General features: G+C 36.9%; 1 protein-coding gene across 11 annotated transcripts in view; it reads right to left on the bottom strand.

The window, feature by feature from the left end:
• Window positions 1-21099, bottom strand: part of NCOA1 (nuclear receptor coactivator 1) — a 205941-nt gene that overhangs the window by 44558 nt on the left and 140284 nt on the right. For all 11 annotated transcript variants that reach the window (XM_061154920.1, XM_061154918.1, XM_061154921.1 and 8 more), the window contains 4 exons: window positions 18927-19067; window positions 10233-10380; window positions 7614-8934; window positions 3793-3973 (listed from right to left, as the gene is read on the bottom strand). In XM_061154920.1, coding sequence (XP_061010903.1) covers window positions 3793-3973; window positions 7614-8934; window positions 10233-10380; window positions 18927-19067 — 1791 coding nt within the window. The remainder of the gene's footprint in view (window positions 1-3792; window positions 3974-7613; window positions 8935-10232; window positions 10381-18926; window positions 19068-21099) is intronic.

The raw sequence follows: 21099 nt of genomic DNA, 5'->3' as shown, positions 1-21099 counted from the left end.
AAAAATTTCCTCAAGCTCTTTGGCTATCAATCTTCCCTACTTTTAACCCACCACTGGCAACCAATGATCTTTACTTTTTTCATTCATCATATTTTTGAGACTAATTCAAGCCCTGTACTAACAGTCCCTTCCTTTTCACTGCTGAGCAGTACTTCATTTTATAAATAAGCCATTTCCTTGTTGATGAACATTCAAATTGTTTCCAGTTTGAGACTATCATGAATAAAGCTCTGTGAATTTTTGTGGTCAAGTTTTTGATGAACATATGCTTTCATTTGGCTCTGTCTCCAGTAACTAAGAGTTGAATTATTGGGTCACATGGTAAAAGCGTGTTTAAGAGAAATGGTTGAACAATTTTGCAAATCTGTTTTACCCTTTTACATTGCTACCAGCAACACCAAAGTTCAAGTTGCCCCACATCTTTGCCATCATTTTGTCAGTTTTTAAAATGTTGGATACTTCAATGAGTATGTAGCAGTACTGCATTATAGTTTTAATTCACACTTCCTTGATGGTTAAAAACACTGACCATCTTCTTATGTGCTTACTTGCAACTTTCATATTTTTTTTATGAAGTATATTTTAAAATTCTTTGCCCATTTTTTAGATTGGGCTATTTCCCCTATTATTAACATCTTACATTAGTGCGGTATATTTGTTAGAATTGATGAATACTGGCACATTTTCATTAAATAAAGCCCACAGTTTACATTAGGGTTCATGCTTTGTGTTGCTCATTCTAGCGGTTTTGATAAATGTAAAATAACATGTATCCACCATTACAGTATCACACAGAATAGTTTCACTGCTCTAAAAATTACCCATGTTCCACCGATTTATCCCTCTCCCTGGCAATCACTAATCTTTTTACTGTCTCTAGTTTTGCCTTTTTCAAAATGCCATATAATTGGAATCATAAAGTACGTAACCTTTTCAGGTTGGCCTCTTTCACTCAACAATATTCATTTAAGGTTTCTCCATGTCTTTCTGTGGCTTGATAGCTTCCAAGTTTTGGTCATTACAATTCATTGTATACAATTCACATCTCTCTGCAAGCTTTTAGAATCTTTATCTCTGATGTTTTAGAATTACATGATAATAAGTTTTGGTACAGGTCTTGTGTGTGTGTGTGTGTGTGTGTGTGTGTGTGTGTGTGTTGAATACTTGTTGAATCATTTCACTCTGAAGAATTATGTCCTTCAGTTCTAGAAAATTCTTTTTTTTTTTTTTTGGTTTGAAAATATCTTCTTTTCCATTCCCCCCCCTTATACATGCTGCATGCTAAGTCACTTCAGTCGTGTCTGACTCTGTGCAACCCTATGGTCTACAGCCCTTCAGGCTCCTCTGTCCGTGGGATTCTCCAGGGATTGAACCTGCGTCTCTTGTCTGCTGCACTAGCAGGCAGATTCTTTACCATTAGTGCCACCTGGAAAGCTCTTTCCCCCACTCACTGTTTCTGAAATTTTTATCAATCGCTATTGGCCCTCGTAGGTCAACCTAACTTTTTCTTGCCTACTTTCTATTTGTCTTTTGCTTTCTCTGAATGATTTTCTCAGCCTTATTTTCTAATATTTCTCTTGAAATTTAAAAATTTTAGATATCTAATTTCCAAAAGTCCTTTCTTGCTTTTGTCCTTTTTTTCTTCTGATGCTACTCATGGATGATGTATCTTTTCAAAAATTGTTAGTCTATACACTCATTATATATTTCCACTGTATACTCTTTTTGTCTGGTTAGTTTGCTCTCTTTTATGTTACAGGCTTCAAGTCTTGATGGTCTTTGGCTGTGTTTGTTCTGAACAGATACACTGTTCTAAAACACTGATTGGTTGGGTTCTCTGTAAGGCTTGTGCCTGCTTATTACTTATTACTTATTCACTGTTGGACGCTTATTACTGTTATATTTATTTATTTTTATTTTTTGGTCATGTCATTTGGCATGTGGGATCTTAGTTTTCTGAGCAGGGGTCAAACCTGTGCCCCCTGCATTGGAGGCATGGAATCTTAACTATTAGACCACCAGATAAGTCCCACTATTGGATATTTAAGATGGCAGCATGACCTTTGCACTTTAGGGATTTCCCCATAAATACCCACATCCCAACATCTTCTTTTGGCCATGTGGTATCTCTCAAGATAACTCCTCCAGTTTCCCACATCAGAAGGGGAAGGACCAGGATCGAACCAATCAGTTCACAAACTCTTATTTTATCTCCTTTTAGCCTTATACCTCACTGTTTCCCCACCTGTCCCTGATATCCCAGGGTCTGGAGTCTAATTTCAATTAAAAGACTTCTGAAATCATTTCATCTAATTCTTATTTTATAATAATAAAAGAGCTGACTCATTGGAAAAGACCCCGATGCTAGGAAAAATTGAAGGCAGGAGGTGAAGAGGATGACAGAGGACGAGACAGTTGGATGGCATCACTGACTCAACGGACATGAGTTTGAGCAAGCTCCAGGAGATAGTGAAGGACAGGGAAGCCTGTCATGCTGCAGTTTGTGGGGTCACAAAGAGTCGGGCACGACTTAAGCAACTGAACAACAACAAATCCTTGTTTTGTAGATAAAGAGAATGAGGCTCAGAAAATTCATTTGCTGAAGGTATAACTGTTATTAATAATAAATGGAAAATGGGAGACTTGAACCTAGGCTCCTGCTCTCATCTAGTGTTCTGCTCAGCTGAAAAACTGCTTCCCAAAATGTCAGAGATGATTTGAGATTTTTCTTTCCAAATGCCTAGCTTTCCAAAGCTTTCAGGAATTGTGTCATGATAGCTAAAAGCTAAGTATGATTGAAATAAACAAGCCCCACATCTGGTCCCATGAGATGAGGGATAGGCAAAATTTGAAAGTGAGCTGGTTCATTTCCCTTACTTTCAAGGTCACACAATGGAATTATCACGGCTGTTTTTTTCAACTTCAAATCTGACAGGTGAAAATAATCTGATAGCTCTATCTTCACGAACTAGAAATATACTATTCAAAGTGTCTCTTAAGTAGGAAAGTAACATGGGCAAGAGCAGTCATGACCTATTTCAACACAGTTGTCTCCATGAAAAACTCATTCTGTGGGGTAACACATACTACTTACAAAAGGAATTCCATAATCAAGAAAAGTTTGGTAAATGTTGGGTTAAAGAAATATTTAATTTAAATTTAAATCGTAAGATAGGCAACAAGGATGTATTATACACCATGGGGAATATAGCCAATATTCTATAATAATTGCAAATGGAATGTAAACTTTAAAAAATGTGTAATTTTTTAAGAATTAAAAAAGAAACTGGCATGAAGACAAAGCAAAAAAATTAAAAAGCTAAACTGGTTTCTCTAACACAGGACTTCATAAAACCTCTAATATACACTAAGGAATGGTATATGTGTCATGAAGCATTTGCCCAGTGTATGTCAGCATAAAATCCTTTTCTTCACAATTTATGGAACTAGTGTTCAAGAAAGACACTCTGGAAACATAATCTGACCCAACATTATACTTCTGAAAGTCCTACTATGGAAGGGTTGGGTAAGAACATAAAATTACTCTTCTTAATATCAACTGCTCACCTTAAGATTATCTATCAGAAAGTAGAAGCTATACTATAACTTAAAATACACAAGATGAGTGACATTCATATATATAAAATCAACTATATACTCCTAACTGTGGTATTAATGAAAAGATACTTCAATCCCAATAAACAAAAGGTCTGTGCAATAATTATGAGAGACAAAGCTCTAATCCACATCATCACTAAACATTTAAAATGAAGTTCTGTCCCCAACACATACTGTTCAGCCTGGAAGTGGGCCTGGCAGTGGTGGACTGAAGTGCAGATGGCAGGATCTCCGATTTGATGGCCACATTGGTGACTGCACCATCCATCCTCTCTGTCTCGCATAAGCCTGGCAACTGTGGTGCCTTCTCCAGCGTGGGTAGTAACTGATCAAACTGGTCAAGGTCAGCTGTAAACTAAAAACGGAAACCAAAGTTAGAGGAAACACATTCTACACTTTCACCTGAAAGAAAGTAGAAAACAAGTTGTTCCTTTAAAATATATGAATTGAGTGTGACTATGAGAGAATGAAGAAAGAAGAAATCATTAGGAAGACTGGGGCCTCAATGAAATAGCATGACCTAACACTGGAACAAAATGTGGAAGTTTATGGTACTGATATACTGCAAGATATAAGACAACATACATATGGGGCTTATCTATTATATTTTGGTATAAAATGTACACACTGGAAAAAGATTTAACTGGAAAGAGATATCGAGAGTACTGTGTTATGACAATAACATCATGAGTGATTTTTACTGGTCATATTTTTCAAAATTTTATAAAATGGCTTACTTTATGAAGGAGCAAAAATATATTTACATTGACATACTTTTAAAAAATAATTTCTTAAAGTTTGTGAAATTTTTTTTTAATGAATATTAGCTTCAAATACGGAGAAGGCAATGGCACTTCACTCCAGTACTCTTGCCTGGAAAATCCCATGGATGGAGGAGCCTGGTAGGCTGTGGTCCATGGGGTTGCTAAGAGTCGGACACAACTAAGGCGACTTCACTTTCACTTTTCACTTTCATGCATTGGAGAAGGAAATGGCAACCCACTCCAGTATTCTTGCCTGCAGAACCCCAGGGATTGGGGAGCCTGGTGGGCTGCCGTCTATGGGGTCTCACAGAGTCGGACATGACTGAAGCGACTTAGCAGCAGCAGCTTCAAATATCCCAGAAAGGTCACTTTCCATTTAAAGACTTAACAGAGTAGGAAACGTATTTTCTATCATAAGTAGGGAGTTCCTACATCTGTCTGTGGCTAGGCACAGGAGAAAATTGACCTTTATTTCACAACATTATTCCACCACGTTACCTTAAGATAATTCATAAACATAAAATGTCTAGCTGTTTGGGTTTTATTACTTAATTCAACTAAAATTTCTTCCTAGATTGTAGAATTATATGTACATATTTTTTTAAACGTCTGGCTTCTTTCACATTACATTTCTGAAGTTTAGACATGCTGTTCCTGGTAGTAATAGTGCATTTTGTTTCTGTTGCTGAATAGTATCCCATTATATGAATATGCTACAATATATATTTACCAATTCTAGTGATGGATTTGGGAATTTTTCTGGTTTGGGGCTAATATAAATAAAACTACTATGACTATTTTTAAACACATCTTTTGTGGCATGTGCAAAAAGTACTAATCAAAAAGGAAAAAACTGACAGTTTGGAGTCTACATTAAAATGAAGAACTTCACTTCATCAAAAAGCACCACTAACAGAGAGAAAAGGCAAGGCACAGTATAGAGAAGACATCTGTAAATATATAACCAATAAATTACTCACCCAAAATGTGTAAAGAACTCTCACACGTCAATAGGAAAAGTACAACATATTGGGAAAATGGGCAAGACACTTCGACAAACTATTTACAAAAGAAAACATCCAAATGACCAAGAAATATTTATAGTGTGCTAAGTCGCTTCAATAGTGTACAACCCTTTGCAACCCCATGGACTGTAGCCGACCAGGCTCCACTGTCCATGGGATTCTCCAGGCAAGAATACTGGAGTGGGTTGCTATGCCCTCCTCTAGGGGATCTTCCCGACCCAGGGATTGAACCTGCATCTTTATGTCTCCTGCATTGGCAAGAGGGTTCTTTACTACTAGCACCACCTGGGAAGCCCAGATATTTATTAGGGAAAGGCAGATTAAAACTATGAAATATCACTACACAGATCCCAGAATGGCTAGAAGTTAAAAAGATACACAACACCAAGTATTAATAAGGACATGGAACAACTAGAAGGAATTCTCATACCCTGGAAAAACTGGCATTATCTGCTAAAGATGAACACACACATATTTTATGATCTTATAATTCCATCCCCAGGTATAAACTCAGCAGAAGTGCATGTATGTACACCAAAACAGATGTGCCAAGAGAGTATACAATGGCATTTTCTTATAAAGCTGTTATTTGTGAAGTCAATTTTAAAGACTGAGAATTTTAATGTAGTTATTTAAAGCTATTATTCAGCTTAGAAACACGACATTAGTTTAGCTGTACCGAGAAACATAGGACAACCTTCTCAAAGAGTACATGTGTAAAGAAATAACCAAAACAGCGTTATTACAAACAGTAAATAGAGACAATACAGAGACTCTGAGCATTCGAGGAAAAGAATGTCTAACTAGAGTGGCTGGGGGAAGCTTTACAGAAATGATTGTGTATTGTGTGTGAACGATTGTGAACTGTGTTTAAAGGATGAGTAGAAGTTCAGCAGACATAGAAAGGAGAGCAAGGCAGAAGATGCTTAGAAGAGACATGGCTTATCCCAAGAATAGGAAGGGCTTCCATGTACCTAGAATGTAGTATGCCTGAGAGAAGAGAGAGGCTTCTGGGAGATGAGGGCAGAAAATAAAGCTCACTTAAGAAACTCTAGGATCTATACATACTAAGTGTGAATTTGGTTTCATAAGGAAGAATCTTATTAATAAACTGCTTTGTAAATACATATTCAGCTATTTCATGGATGTCTATATTCTGTCTAAATAATGTGTAAGCTTCTACTGGGGAGGAATCACATTTTCTGCTTTTCTTAAATTCCTTCAGAATCCACAGCAATTATTTAATAAATGAAGCTGCCTATTACTTTTCACCACCTGCTACCCCAGCCTAAACACAGAGGTTCCTGATCCATAACAATTTACACAAAGGTTTATTTGTATTTACTTCTGTTTCAGAGCATGTTATATACCCTACTATCCGGAATACTCCAAGTCGCTATCTGATGGGGGCTGGGGGTTGAGAGCGGTTAGAGTGAGAAGGAAAATGACTTTAGAAAATGTTTCAAAGAAAATTAAATGGCAAAGCAAGCCAGAGTAGGCAGCCGTGTCCACCTCCTCACATTTCTCTCTCATTTCATTTACATTGGAGGTTCCCAAACTTAGTTACCTATCAGAGTTCTCCGGGAAGTCTTTAAAATACCAGTTTCTGGGCTTTATTCTGAAAGAGCCGGATTTAATAGGTGGAGAGATGAGAGGAGGGGGCAGGGAGGGTATTTTTTCTAAAATCTTCAAAGATGTGAACTCTGACTTTATCGAAAGAAACATCTACTTTCTTAGAATGCCACACTAAATACTGCAGCCCTCCAAGGTCCCAAAGAGAATTTTTGAGGGCATCCTGTGGGTTTTCAACCATTGATACTAATCTTTTAATATGTGCCCAGTGGATAGGGCAAAACATACTGCTACTGCCAAGTCACTTCAGTCGTGTCCGACTCTGCGCGACCCCATCCCTGGGATTCTCCAGGCAAGGACACTGGAGTGGGTTGACATTTCCTTCTCCAATGCATAAAAGTGAAAAGTGAAAGTGAAGTCGCTCAGTCATGTCTGACTCTTCGCGACCCCATGGACTGCAGCCTGCCAGGCTCCTCCATCCATGGGATTTTCCAGGCAAGAGTACTGGAGTGGGGTGCCATTGCCTTCTCCAAGGGCAAAACATAGCCTGAATCCAAATACAGTCTATGCATGGAACAAAACAAAAGAAAAAATAACTAGGAATGTTCATTCTATGAAGTAAAGCATTACCTACCTGGCTTTGTGACTCCAGTTTAATTTCCTCAGGAGCAGGTTTGGTCATGGCGGCTGGGTTTGTGTTACAAGGATCCATCTGTTCTTTCTTTTCCACCTTCACCTTTACATCATCCAGGCTCAGGTTCGGAGTGGATCTTAAATCTTTCTCATCTTTATCTAAAAGGTAGCGTAGGAGCTGATGGTCTTTTGATTCTTTTTTCTTGGAAGTATCCAGTTCCAGTTTTACACTGGAATTTCCCTGGACCTGTCCAGTCACTGACACAGATGTAGATGCACTGTCCTTCTTATCAGGCTCCACCGACAAAGTTGTGATATCCGAGGGGCTACCCTCCTGTAACAGACGGTGTAGGATTTTGTGCCGCTCGGTCAGTGAGCTATGAGAGGAGGGGCAAGAACCGCTTGAAGAGTTAGTAGAGGCAGAGGTGGAAGTGCCTGTGCAAGACAGTACCTCTTTGCAACTTGTGTCTATATCAGCATGCCGTAACTGCTGCTCTGCAGTCGTTGTCAAAAGCTGCACTAGTTTGTGACTGGTTTGAGAGTATTTATTGTCTCCATCTGAGAGTCTGTCATTGTTATGTAGAAGCCCAGAATCCAGAGGTTTGCTGTCATTAGAGCTATTGTCAGACTGAATCATTTCATTTAAAATGGATGCAATCTCTTTATTATCTTTGGGTTCAGCTTTTGCTGGTTGTATATTTAATCTGCTAGGTGAATTCTGTGAGCTCATCTGCCTGAGGACTGGAGAACTGGCAGAGAAGCCAACAGAGTTATTGGGTCCTTCATTCATACTCTGTAAAGGTGTTACTGGGATGTTTGAATAGGATCGGTTACTATTATTACAGGCAGTATTTGTCATGCTAACGGGGGAGCTTAATGTTGGAATATTAGGAGGAAATGAATTGTTTGGCATCCTGGGCCTTGTTGCCAATCCAGAACTCACTTGTCTCCTTGGAGACATGAACTGTGCAAGGGATATTCCTGTACCTTCCATAGGGGAATTACTGAGGTTTAAAGGGGGATTAGTGCTCTGGGAACTGGCCTGTCCCTGGTTTAAGGCAACACTGGCTACAATCTGATTTCCAGGTGAGCATCCAAAACTCCCTTGGCTGTTGCTAGAATTGCTATGACTGCTGCTATGAAGGTCTGAGCTCTGTTGGCGATTTACTCTGGTGGGTACCATGTTGCTGTTGGATGGTGGCAATGTAGATGAACGGGCCACACCGTGAGCTGGAGAGATACTGGGATTGACGGAAGGGTTTACCCGGGACACTGACATTCCAGGATTAGTGTCATCTTGAGGAGAAAGACCACTGTGTTCCCTAGAGAGGGGAGAAGACATTCAGACATCTTCATTAGTTTCCATTATAATATTTTATGAAGCATATTATAAAACAAGACCATTAACCTCAATAATGTTGCAAACTATCATGTAAAAAGCTTTTGTATTACTTTAAACTAAAGAAAACAGTGGACTGTTAGTACCACAGTGAAATGTTAGAACATAGAACATGGGAAAATAGTGTTTAAGATACTATACATTTGATAATGGTTAAATGCGCAAGAAATCTTTCCTGGTCTAGAAAACTTCCAATATATATACTTTAAAACTTTACAAAACTTAATCCAAATAATTAACACTATATCAGACTTTTGGTGGAAAGAGAAACTTCCCACACTTCTGGTTACAAAGTATTTACTCATGACTCCCTTCATTATAGCTTTTAAGTATTTCAACTCCAAAGAGGAAGACTGGGTAAGGAAAATACTGTGTCACTGATGTAAAAATTAAAAAGGGTGACATGCAGACATAGCAGATGTTTTGAAAGAGAAATCACAATATGAAAAAAAGAACTGTGCTAATTCCACTCACAAGCATAAATTAAACTAAAATTAGAAAAAGCAGAATACTGAATTCAGATTTTCATCAAGTTCTTTTACTCAAATCCATAATTACGACAACAGATTTGTGACTGGTATTACCATGTTCCAATAAGCAAATATATCAGATGAGGGAAAGATGAAGTGAGGGAAAATGTTTTTGTTTAATGCTAAATTTTAAATAGTTGTAAATGTAGAGTATTGAATAATTCATAGGATAAAAGAATGGTCTCATGAATTTACCATATATAATAGTGTAAAACACATTTTGAGAGGAGAACAAATTAGAGGCAGTGACATTCAAATATCTCAAGTTGATAGTTAAATAATTTGTAGCTTGAGAAACTGTCAACTTGAACTCAGGAGTCACTGAGTTTTGCCTTAATGAAAATAAAGCACTTTTAAAATTAAAAATAACAATACTGATAAACTTGAATCTTTTATAAGACCATAAGTTTATATACGGAAAGCTGGAAATTTTTAGCCACGTTTTTGGTTTTTACCCCTAAAGCATATATTCAGTCACACCTTTTCTTTCTCCCTTTTTGAACAACAAAGCTATAGTTAGGCGACAAAACTATAAAACTCAGTATGGATATACTGATTATATTCTCATCATGCTAGTTAAATGCCTAATGAAAAACTGGTTTTCTAGCCATCAAGAGTATAAAACTTTCTTCTCTAAGAAGAGATATGTGAACTGACTTATTTCATATGAAACTCTCCAAATAAGTAGTACCTGTCGATGATATGAATTCCCATGATGAAAGGTTGCATGTCTGGACTTTGAGGGTAGCAAAGTTTACACTTGGTGTGGGCGCTAAGCATTGTCCCATCATTCAATATGAATCTATAGGATGGGCTGGAGGCAGTGCCACGAGTCATCACTGTTTCAAACAAAAGAGAAACCTAGTTAAAATGCTGACACTTATACTTTGGGCAGAGGAGAGTTACTAAGCCTTATTTCTACCTAGAACCTCATTTAAATGTCCTTCCAATTGCTACCTGCTCAGACTCAAAGTGTGGTTCAGATAAAGCAGATATCTGAGGGGGGGAAATGATTCAGGGTGAAATATACAGTCTGAGGATAAGTTTTAATTCAGTTCTACTTGAATGGTTGCCTCCTCACAGAAGTGATTATGAAGAAACCACAAACCACAAAAAAGTCAACCTAATCTTTCCCTGTAATGGGGCAGCTCCTTAAATTTATTAAGTGTTCATTAAAAAGACCAAGAAGTAACTTCCTCCCCTCTCCTTTTCAGTATTATCTAACAAGCTTTTCCACCCCTTTAGCTGGCTGATTTTTAAAAACAGCTTTATTGAGATATCAACAAAGCACAAAATTCTCCAAGTTTTGATTAGTTTGCAGAACTCTTTAACTGAAATTCAAATTTAATTTTTCACTCAGGAATGTGAATTAATAAGATCCACCCTGACAAATTATTATAGTCATATATATTATTTTTGATGTTTGAATTTAGTTTACTAATAAGCAAATTAATAATAAAGCCTCTGATTACTAATACAGAATAAAACCTAGGTTGAGGCAATTGAATCACTATATACACAACATGAGTTACTTTTGTCTTAAGCTTTATTAACAACAGATGAAACTCTTAACTCTACTGGTAAATATTTATGAAATATGTAAAGGCTACACCAGACTACTAAATAATAAAATGCCATCAATGTTTAAATAATACAATAGAATTCTTTTTTAAGGAAGATTTAATAGGTAGATTCAGCTATACTAAGGTTAAAAATCATATCCACTTAAACACAATAATTACTACCACAAATGACTACTATAATTTAGTCCGTAATAAATGTTAGTCCTATTTTTCAAAGACATTTTAGAAAGAGCTTCAATCACACTTTAAAGACATATGAAAAAGACAAAATGACCAACTGGTAATTTTTGAAGCTACATATTACTTTAAGCAACAAGAAGACAGGCTCTATTTTATTGTCTTGGGTACATCATGTAAACCGAAGAGGGCATAATCTGCTAGAAATCTATGCCATGCATAAATCTCCCTCAGTACCAAAATTAGGATATAAACTTAATAGCAAGGATTTCTTACCCATCTGGCAGTTTCAGCCAAATCCTGGCACATTTACCAAATAAAATATGGAAAAATTTAGTATCTAGTGAAATAGTAAGTGATACATAAGTCTTTAATGAAAACCAGTAATTTCTGTATAAGGATATAAGTTAAATGTTTGTTATGACAAAACCCTAAAAAATATTAACAATTCCCATATGTCAATATCTTTTGACAATGTATTTTGGAAAACATAGTTACAACAAAAAGGTGGTATTTTATGATAAATTATTAGCGTGGGACAATGAGAAAGTTATAAAGGGTGAGAAAAGACACAATATACATTTCATGTTATTTTGCTTATGCCATTCAGTCTATTTCTTCATCAGTATTTATTTCTCATTAGGATCATTCTGCTGAAACATTCATTGGCTCTTCACCATTGAGCTCACTGTAAAATATGGTAGTCATCAGTCACTATCATAATGTGGAAAATTAAATTTAGAATTAAATAAAATTTAAAATTCAGTCCCTTACCCACACTAGCCACATGTCAGGTACCCAATAAATGCATGTGGCTAGTGACTACACTATTGGACAGTATAGCTCCATACATACATTATTTCCTAAACATCTCTTCTATAGCTCTTTGAGTAGGAGTAGATAACCTTTTATACACTTATTTTTCTTCTTCAGGTAGAATAAACATGAGTTAATACTATGTCCCATTCTTGTTTTCCACTCTCCATTGAAACTGTATGATGCTTTGCATATATAGTCATCTAGTATGTACTTGCTAATTGATCTTCAACTTGAATTTAATCTCAATAGGTTAATATTGATTTGTTAATACTGATCAACTACTACAATTTTTCTTTAAAGGACAGATTTTAAATCTTACCTATCTTCTCAAATGCTTATATTGTATCTTAACTTATGTTTTTGCCTGTGTAGAAATCCAGATTTACTTTTACAATGAAAATTATTGGAGAGAAATTTCTTGACTTATTGACATGCCCTGTAAAGTGAGAAAGAACTAGAATCTCGGAGAACATTGACATTAACATGGGAACATTAAGATACTTGGGCTTCCCAGGTGTGCCAGTGGTAAAAAACCCCCTGCCAATGCAGGAGATATAAGAGATGTTGGTTTGACCCCCGGGTCCGGAAGATTCCCTGGTGAAGGTCACGGCAAGCCACTCCATTATTCTTGTCTGGAGAATCCCATGGACAGAGAAGCCTGGTAGACTGCAAAGAGTCACCAGGGTTGCAAAGAGTCAGACATGACTGAACTGACTGAAGCATGCATTAAGATGCTTTATGTGGATGACAAAAACATCAAGAGTCCTTTGGTAATTATGCTGCCTTAATTTGGAAGACGCTAAATTAATGAAAATTCCAAAATTGAGGAATCTCTACTAACTTAATACAGGAAAATTATTACAAGTTTTTTTTTTCTTTTTACAGTTTAAGTTTTGAAGTTAAATGATTTATTTTGGATAATAATGTACAGAATAAGACTCAGCAAAAGGAAAGCAGCACAGATCAATGAAAAGAATAAAAGCCTAGGAATCAGATTTAGGTATGAACTCTGACTCTCTCATTTACAAGTTTAGGACTTAATAATACAAATTAACCTTTGCTCAGTACCACTAAAATGGAGCCAGTTTATTGTGAGATAATACCTAGCATGGAGCCTGATACATAGCAGGTACTGAATGAATATTTCCTGAATAAATACTAAAGAAAAAACAAACAAAAAATATGTAGCTTCCAAAGTACTTGTGTCCTTTGTCACACTCACATTCGACCAATACCAAGATACCTCTTATACTAGTAACTTCAACTCTGCATAACAATCTAAAATTTTGAATTAAGATGTGAGTACTGGAGCTACAGGGCTTCTCTGGTGGCTCACACAGTAACGAATCTCCTGCAGTGCAGGAGACCTGGGCTTGACCCCTGGGTAGGGAAGATCCCCTGGGGAAGGAAGAGATTAAGAAGAGGTGGCAAGAATACACAGAAGAACTATACAAAAAAGGTTTTAATGACCCAGATAACCACGATGGTGTGGTCACTCACCTAGAGCCAGACATCCTGGAGTGTGACGTCAAGTGGGCCTTAGGAACCATTACCTCAAACAAAGCTAGTGGAGGTGATGGAATTCCAGCTGAGCTATTTCAAACCCTAAAAGTTGGTGCTGTAAAAGTGCTGCACTCAATATGTCAGCAAATTTGGAAAACTCAGCAGTGGCCACAGGACTGGAAAAGTTTAGTTTTCATTTCAATCCCAAAGAAGGGCAATGCCAAAGAGTGTTCAAACTACCGCACAATTGCACTTATTTCACATGCCAGAGAGGTAATGCTCAAAATCCTTCAAGCTAGACTTCAATAGTACATGAACTAAGAACTTCCAAATGTACAAGCTGGATTTAGAAAAAGCAGAGGAACCAGAGATCAACTTACTAACATTTGCTGGATCATAAGAAAGCAACCAAATTCCAGAAAAACATCTATTTCTGCTTCATTGATGACACCAAACCTCTGACTATGTGTATTACAACAAACTGTGGAAAATTCTTAAAGATATGGGAATACCTGCCTCCTAAGACCTGTATGAAGGTCAAGAAGCAACTGTAAGGACTGGACATGGAACAACAGACTGGTTCAAAATTGAGAAAGGAGTTTCCAAGGCTGCATATTGTGACCCCACATATTTAACTTATATGCAGAATATATCGTGCAAAATGTTGGGCTGGATGAATTACAAGCAGGAATCAAGATTGCCAGGAGAAATATCAACAACATCAGATATACCACATATACCTCAGATGATACCACTCATTAGGCAGAAGAGGAACTAAAGAGCCTCTTGATTAGAGTGAAAGAGGAGAATGAAAAAACTGGCTTAAAACTCAACATTCAAAAGAGCATAAGATCACAGCATCCAGTCTCATCACTTCATGGCAAACAGAAGGTGACAAAGTGGAAACAGTGACAGATTTTATTTTCCTGGTTTCCAAAATTACTGCAGATGGTGACTGCACCCATGAAATTAAAAGAGGCTTGCTTCTTGGAAGGAAAGCTATGACCAACATAGACAGCATATTAAAAAGCAGAGACATCACTTTGCCGACAAAGGTCCATGCAAGTCAAAGTTATGGTTTTTCTAGTAGTCATGTACAGATGTGAGTTGAACCATAAAGAAGGCTGAGTGCAGAATAATTGATGCTTTTGAATTGTAGTGCTGGAGAAGAGTCTTGGGAGTCCCTTGGGCAGCAAGGAGATCAAACCAGTCAATCCTAAAGGAAATCAACCCTGAATATGCACTGGAAGGACTAATGCTGAAGCTGAAGCTCCAATAATACTTTGGCCACCTGATGTGAAGAGCCAACTCACTGCAAAAGACTCGGTTTCTGGGAAAGATTGAGGGCAAGAGAAGAAGGGATGACCGAGGATGAGATGGTTGGATGGCATATCGATACAAAGGACATAAGTTTGAGCAAACTCCAGGAAAGAGTGAAGGACTTGGGAGTCCTGGTGTTTTGTAGTCCATGGGGTCACAAAGAGTCGAACATGTCTTAGCAGCTGAACAACAATGAGAGCCGTAATTCTTTACAGGACTGATTGTTTAAAGGATTGCTCTACATGCCAAATTTTCTCCATAAGCAAGACTGAGGCATGGACAAAACTATTTGGAATTTCATTTGATCACAGATTCTGAGCTTGTTTTCTGATTTAGCTTTGTCAGGTTTTGATCCTTGACCCCTGCGTCTATTTCTAAAAGTTTTAGAATACTTAGTGAGGAGGGATGTTACTGATGTGGTTATTACTGACACCGCATAAACTCTTCAAAGAACCTAGAAATCTGGTTTAACAACTGTCCCAAATGAATGTTATCAGGCACCTTAGGGAAGCATTTAACCTAGACTTTTTTCTAAAAGAATGATTCTGAATTGAACTGAACTTAGGAAGCTTTTCGAAACTATATAGCTATATGAACTTCCTCCCTAATAGGAAGTTCCTCAGGTGATCCTGATACCCACACCGCACCCCCTCACCTCCCAGTCTCAATGGTAAACCGCTCCTTTGATATAGTTTATGCTGCAAGCTCCCACATACTGTTCCACTGAAATGTGTTTTCAATTTTTGATTCTAGAAAATAAAATGGTCAGCACTCTTTAAAAGCAGTCTGCGAGCTGTCTCTGTCAAAAGCAGCTGAAAAACTAAGGTTTTTAATGCATATTAGGATTTTATACCAGCTGCTGCCTTTAAAAATTAAGTTAAAGGCAGGAAAAAAGACAGATGCAGGACAAATTTTCTTGCCTAAATATCAGATATGCAGATGACAGCACCATTATGGCAGAAAGTGAAGAAGAACTAAAGAGCCTCCTGATGAAATTGAAAGAGGAGAGTGAAAAAGCTGACTTAAAGCTCAATATTCAGAAAACTAAGATCATGGCATCCAGTCCCATCACTTCATGGCAAATAGATGGGGAAACAGTGGAAACAGTGGCTGACTTTATTTTTTTGGGCTCCAAAATCACTGCAGATGGTGACTGATTGCAGCCATGAAATTAAAAGACACTTACTCCTTGGAAGGAAAGTTATGACCAACCTAGACAGCATATTAGAAAGCAGAGACATTACTTTGTCAACAAAGGTCCATCTAGTCAAGGCTATGGTTTTTCCAGTAGTCATGTATGGATGTGAGAGTTGGACTATAAAGAAAGCTAAGCGCCGAAGAATTGATGCTTTTGAACTGTGGTGTTGAAGAAGATTCTTGAGAGTCCCTTGGACTGCAAGGAGATGCAACCAGTGCATCCTAAAGGAAATCAGTCCTGGGTGTTCATTGGAAGGACTGATGCTGAAGCTGAAACTCCAATACCTTGGCCACATGATGCAAAGAACTGACTCATCTGAAAAGACCCTGACGTTGGGAAAGATTGAGGGCAGGAGGAGAAGGGGACAACAGAGGATGAGATGGTTAGATGGCATCACCAACTCAATGGACATGAGTTTGGGTAAACTCCGGGAGTTGGTGATGGACAGGGAGGCCTGGCGTGCTGCGGTTCATGGGGTCACAAAAAGTCAGACACGACTGAGCAGCTGAACTGAACTGATAGAGGTTTTACATTTTAAAAGTTTTACAGAAAATCAAGAATACAGTGGCATAAATATTATGCCATTAAAGAGCTATTAGTGATAGTTCTTTCCACTATCCCTAGTGGAAAGGCAGCAAGGAAACTGCAAAGGCTATTTACATCTCTCTCCATTCTTAGTAGACCAGTAGTTCTCCAACTTGATGTACTTAAGCATCACCTTCAGAGCTTGTTAAAAATACGTGGGCTCTCACCTGAGATTTTAATTCAGTAGGTCAACATCTTTAACAGGTGATTCCCATGTAACTGTTTCATGGACCACATTTTTCTTACCAGGTTAGATACTGCTGAATACAACATATAAGAAAAAGATGCACTCAATTCATAAATGCTATTTGGCAAGTTGTCCAGAATCTCCACAACACTAGAGTCAGAGTCATGTGAATTCTGGGCAATTTAACTCTAAGAAAAGAGTTATTTCTATTGAGAAATTTTTCTTTTCTTAAAAAAGTAGAAGCAAAGGACACTAAGACATGACTAATGGAGAAGAGGTATTGAATTATACTTCTTTACATTTCTCTCTAAATTGCTTCACTTCAAATGTTAATGATTAGTTACTTATTACACTTTAATCAGTCTATTTTATAGAGAATTCCAATGGTTTAGAAACACATGCTTTAAACCATGGCTCAATCACATGTATGGGAAGCCTAGGTATTTGGACAATGAGACAATAATCTAGACCTGCTTTGCCTTGGTCATAATGTATATAAATTATAGGCAAGTAAAACTAAAAGTCTTTTAAGTAAGGCTTGGAAGGTTTAACTTATAAAGTTAAGGTAAAAATCAAACAGAAGAGAACCATATACCTCAGCACTTGAGGGAGTAAGTGGAGGCAGTGCTCTCAATGTCCTACTTACACGAAAGTCAAGTGCTATAGATAGAGGGAGTCACAAAGTTTGCAACCAGTGGATGGCAATAGTTGCTTTTTGTAATTGTTCCCAAACCTGACTGTACTTTAGGACTGCCTGGAGAACTTCTTGGTCATATCCACTGAAACACTATCTTTGGGGATGGTAAAAGTAAGAGGCCCACTGAAGAACCGTTAGTCTGTACAAAGCTGTTCCAGAAGTAGACAGACTAGTGAGACTCATACAGATGGCTTTCTGAAAAAAAAAAAAATCAAGCTGCTTCCTTCATATACCATTAGGAAGCAGCTGACCTAAAATGTAATGCATGAAAAATCATTTGTAAACTGAAGAAACCTAATATAACAGGAAAATGTTAAAATTAAGAAAAGTGATGGAATAATGAAAAATATTTTTTTAATTGTTTTTCAGGAATAGCCATACAAAGAGTTTTTTCCCAGAGAAATTATTTACTTAGAGATTAGAGAATAAATTACAATGGGAAAGGTATATTAGGCTCCCATAATTACATGACAATATTTTAAAATATATCAAAACTCCTTACCTTTGAATCTTTATAAATTTTCTGGCCTTAGCTCTCAGCTAATTTTCCCTATCTTTCCTAAAATACTGTTAAGTTCCTTAAGGGTGGGAATATGCTTATTTCACATTCCCATAGTATTTACTATGACATAGCAGTTGTTCAAATATTAATTAATAATTTCATACAACATAATTTTAACTTGAAACTCCCATGTGAGTCAGGAGATACTGGTACTGTAATGGTCAGGAAGTACAGATCTACATGCATGATATAGATCTGTATTATATAAAAGCCCTTTGACATGCCTGTTCTGCTGGGAGTGATTTTCTAAAAGCCAGACAAAAATAGCACTTCCTCTCTAAAGCCATCCCTGATTCTCAAGTCAGAATTAATTTTTTTCTTCTTTGGTTTTATCCTTATTATTATGGCCCAGGCCACACAGATCTTTAAAACAGTCACATATCCTCCCAATACATAAGATTTTGAGCTCCTGGAAGCCAAAACCCTGCTTTGTTATCCTTGTATCCCTGGCACCTTACATAGTGTTCTATGTATGTGAAGAACTTGATACATGTCTGCTGAATGAATGAATGAATGAATGAATGAGTGACCACCACATGATACCCTGTTCTTTAAAATGTGCATCCCAAAATTCAGTATCCACTCATGAATTACTTTGCTTACCCATTTCTTCCTTTCCTAAAACGGATTACTGCAAAAACTAATTTACAATACTTGATAAGAAAATACTTATCAACCCATAGATTGTATATATGTTATTCAATAGTAATAAAGAGCAAGGTTAATGAAAATAGCTGAGAGAAAAAAACCTTACCTTCTTGAAATAGTTGTCTGGCATAAGATGGCTCTCTGCCTTGAGGTTGGAAAAAAGCATAAATGCACTTTCTCACTAAATCTTCCCAGCCAGTTCTGCCAGCAGCTCTCAGGGAACTAGTATCAATAGAGATGATTTTACCTATATAAAGAATGAAAGGTTACATATATGATAGCCTCCGGATATGTCACTTCACATTTCAAGACTAACAAGTGTGTCTAAAATATTCTGCTGCCTCTCAAAGGCTTAATGGACAAAAGCACTAAAAAGCACTATTAATTTTTATCACATACAGTAACAGAGTATATCAGTGACATGAAAATACAAAATTGCTTTGGCCTTGGAGTGTGTTGTATCATATCATAAAATTCAATACCAGTCAAGTATTAAAGTCATACCATAAAGACCCAAAGCTATGGATACTAATGTAGGTCAAACTTTTCTGGGTTGCTCTTTGGATTCTGCTATCTATATACTAATGACTTATTGTGGATGGAGAGGCAGAGAAGAGCTATATTATTTTGGTTCCAGTAATTAAGTGAAGAGACTATGAGAAAGTAAGCAAGTCCTTCCTTTTCTACCTCCTCTTGAGCTGTAGACGATACTGCACTTAAGAGTAAACAAAGACTGAAGACAAAAAAAGCTAAATCAGAAAAAGATAAGTGAGAACATTAAGATCTGCTAGGCTATCATATGCTTTATAAAATTTAGTGGTGATGTGATACTGTTATCACATTTAAACAACTTTCCTGAATGATTATGGAAGAATTCAGGCAAATTATTCCTTAATTGGGGGCCATTTAATCCAGTTGGTGATTTTTCAGATCAGTTTTATTTTCTATAAATATTATATTCATATAATATAGGGGAGATATACACATATATGTGTATGTGTGTTAGATTATTAAGATGAGACCTAAAAAGCCTCATCCAATTTCAGAACTTGAATATTACCAAGATCATCAATATCATTCCATTAAGTGTGTATTCCATACTTGTCACATCCCTCTGTCTTTATATTCTCCTGTCAATCTAGGCTGTTTCCAGTTTTTTGTCATTACAATCAATACTGCTATGAATATCTTTCACATTTTCCATAGTGCATGAGGTATATAAGTAGGAATAGAACTGTTGAGTCATAGGTTACATGAATGTTCAATTTTATATTAAACTGTCTCCCAGAAACTTGTATAAGAGTTAATCCAACATCCTCTCCATCACTTGGTTTTGTTGGGCTTCTTTTTTATAATTAGCAGGTGAAAAATGGTTATGGTCTAACTTTTGTATTTCCTTGATTAATAAGGTTGAATATTTTTCATGTTTATTCACCTCTCAAGTTTCCTCTTCTGTGAACGCCTTGTTGTCTTCTCTTCATCTTCCCTTTTGTCACACAATCAACTCAAACCTATTGTACTGTTTGTGCCTCTTTAATCCCTTCTTTACGTATTTCTCTTGGTTTGTTTAGAAATAAAATATTTATTATAAAGTAGGGTCTAGAATCTAACATACCCAAGTATGTCAGATCAGGTTGTCACCCAAGTCTTGGCATAAATGTAGAAACAAAATAAATCAAAATTTAAACGAGGGAATTCCTGTTATTTTAGAACAGTTTGGGGACAGCCTGGTGAAGACTGTGATTGAAACTACAGATAATTTTGGACTTCCTAAGGGTTTCAGTCATTCAGTTTTTGTCTCATCACATCAGGGACTAAGAACTGGTTATAGCAGAGAATCCAGGGTTATATAATCTTTAAATGCAATAATGCTCCTCATATGCAGTGACAAAGGGAGGCCTATGTGTTTGTGCAAGTGTGTACAAGTTCAGTATTAGGCCACATGAGAGCAAGGAAGTCTGTAATTGTGGAACTGGAGGGTAAAAAGTAATCAAATTATCAATAACGGTAACAAATGATTAGTAATGTGATGAGTATCTTAGGAGGGAATCATAAATAGGTTGACTTAGAATACTTCTGCTTGCTAGAGCAAAGTTTAACTAACCAACCAACCAAACCACTGTTCAACATTTCCAGGGAGAAAACTTATTTTTTTTAAGGGATCAGAACCACTTCATGTAGAGTTGGAAGTACTGCTAAAATTTAAGGAATTAAATATCTAAAACTTTTTATAACTAGTTTATGATTTTTTATCTAAATCAATCCCATGATATAATGCT

Source organism: Dama dama, chromosome 11 (assembly GCF_033118175.1).
Source record: "Dama dama isolate Ldn47 chromosome 11, ASM3311817v1, whole genome shotgun sequence".
In the NCBI taxonomy this organism is placed as follows: Eukaryota; Metazoa; Chordata; class Mammalia; order Artiodactyla; family Cervidae; genus Dama; species Dama dama.
This window is presented reverse-complemented; position numbering and strand designations above follow the sequence as displayed.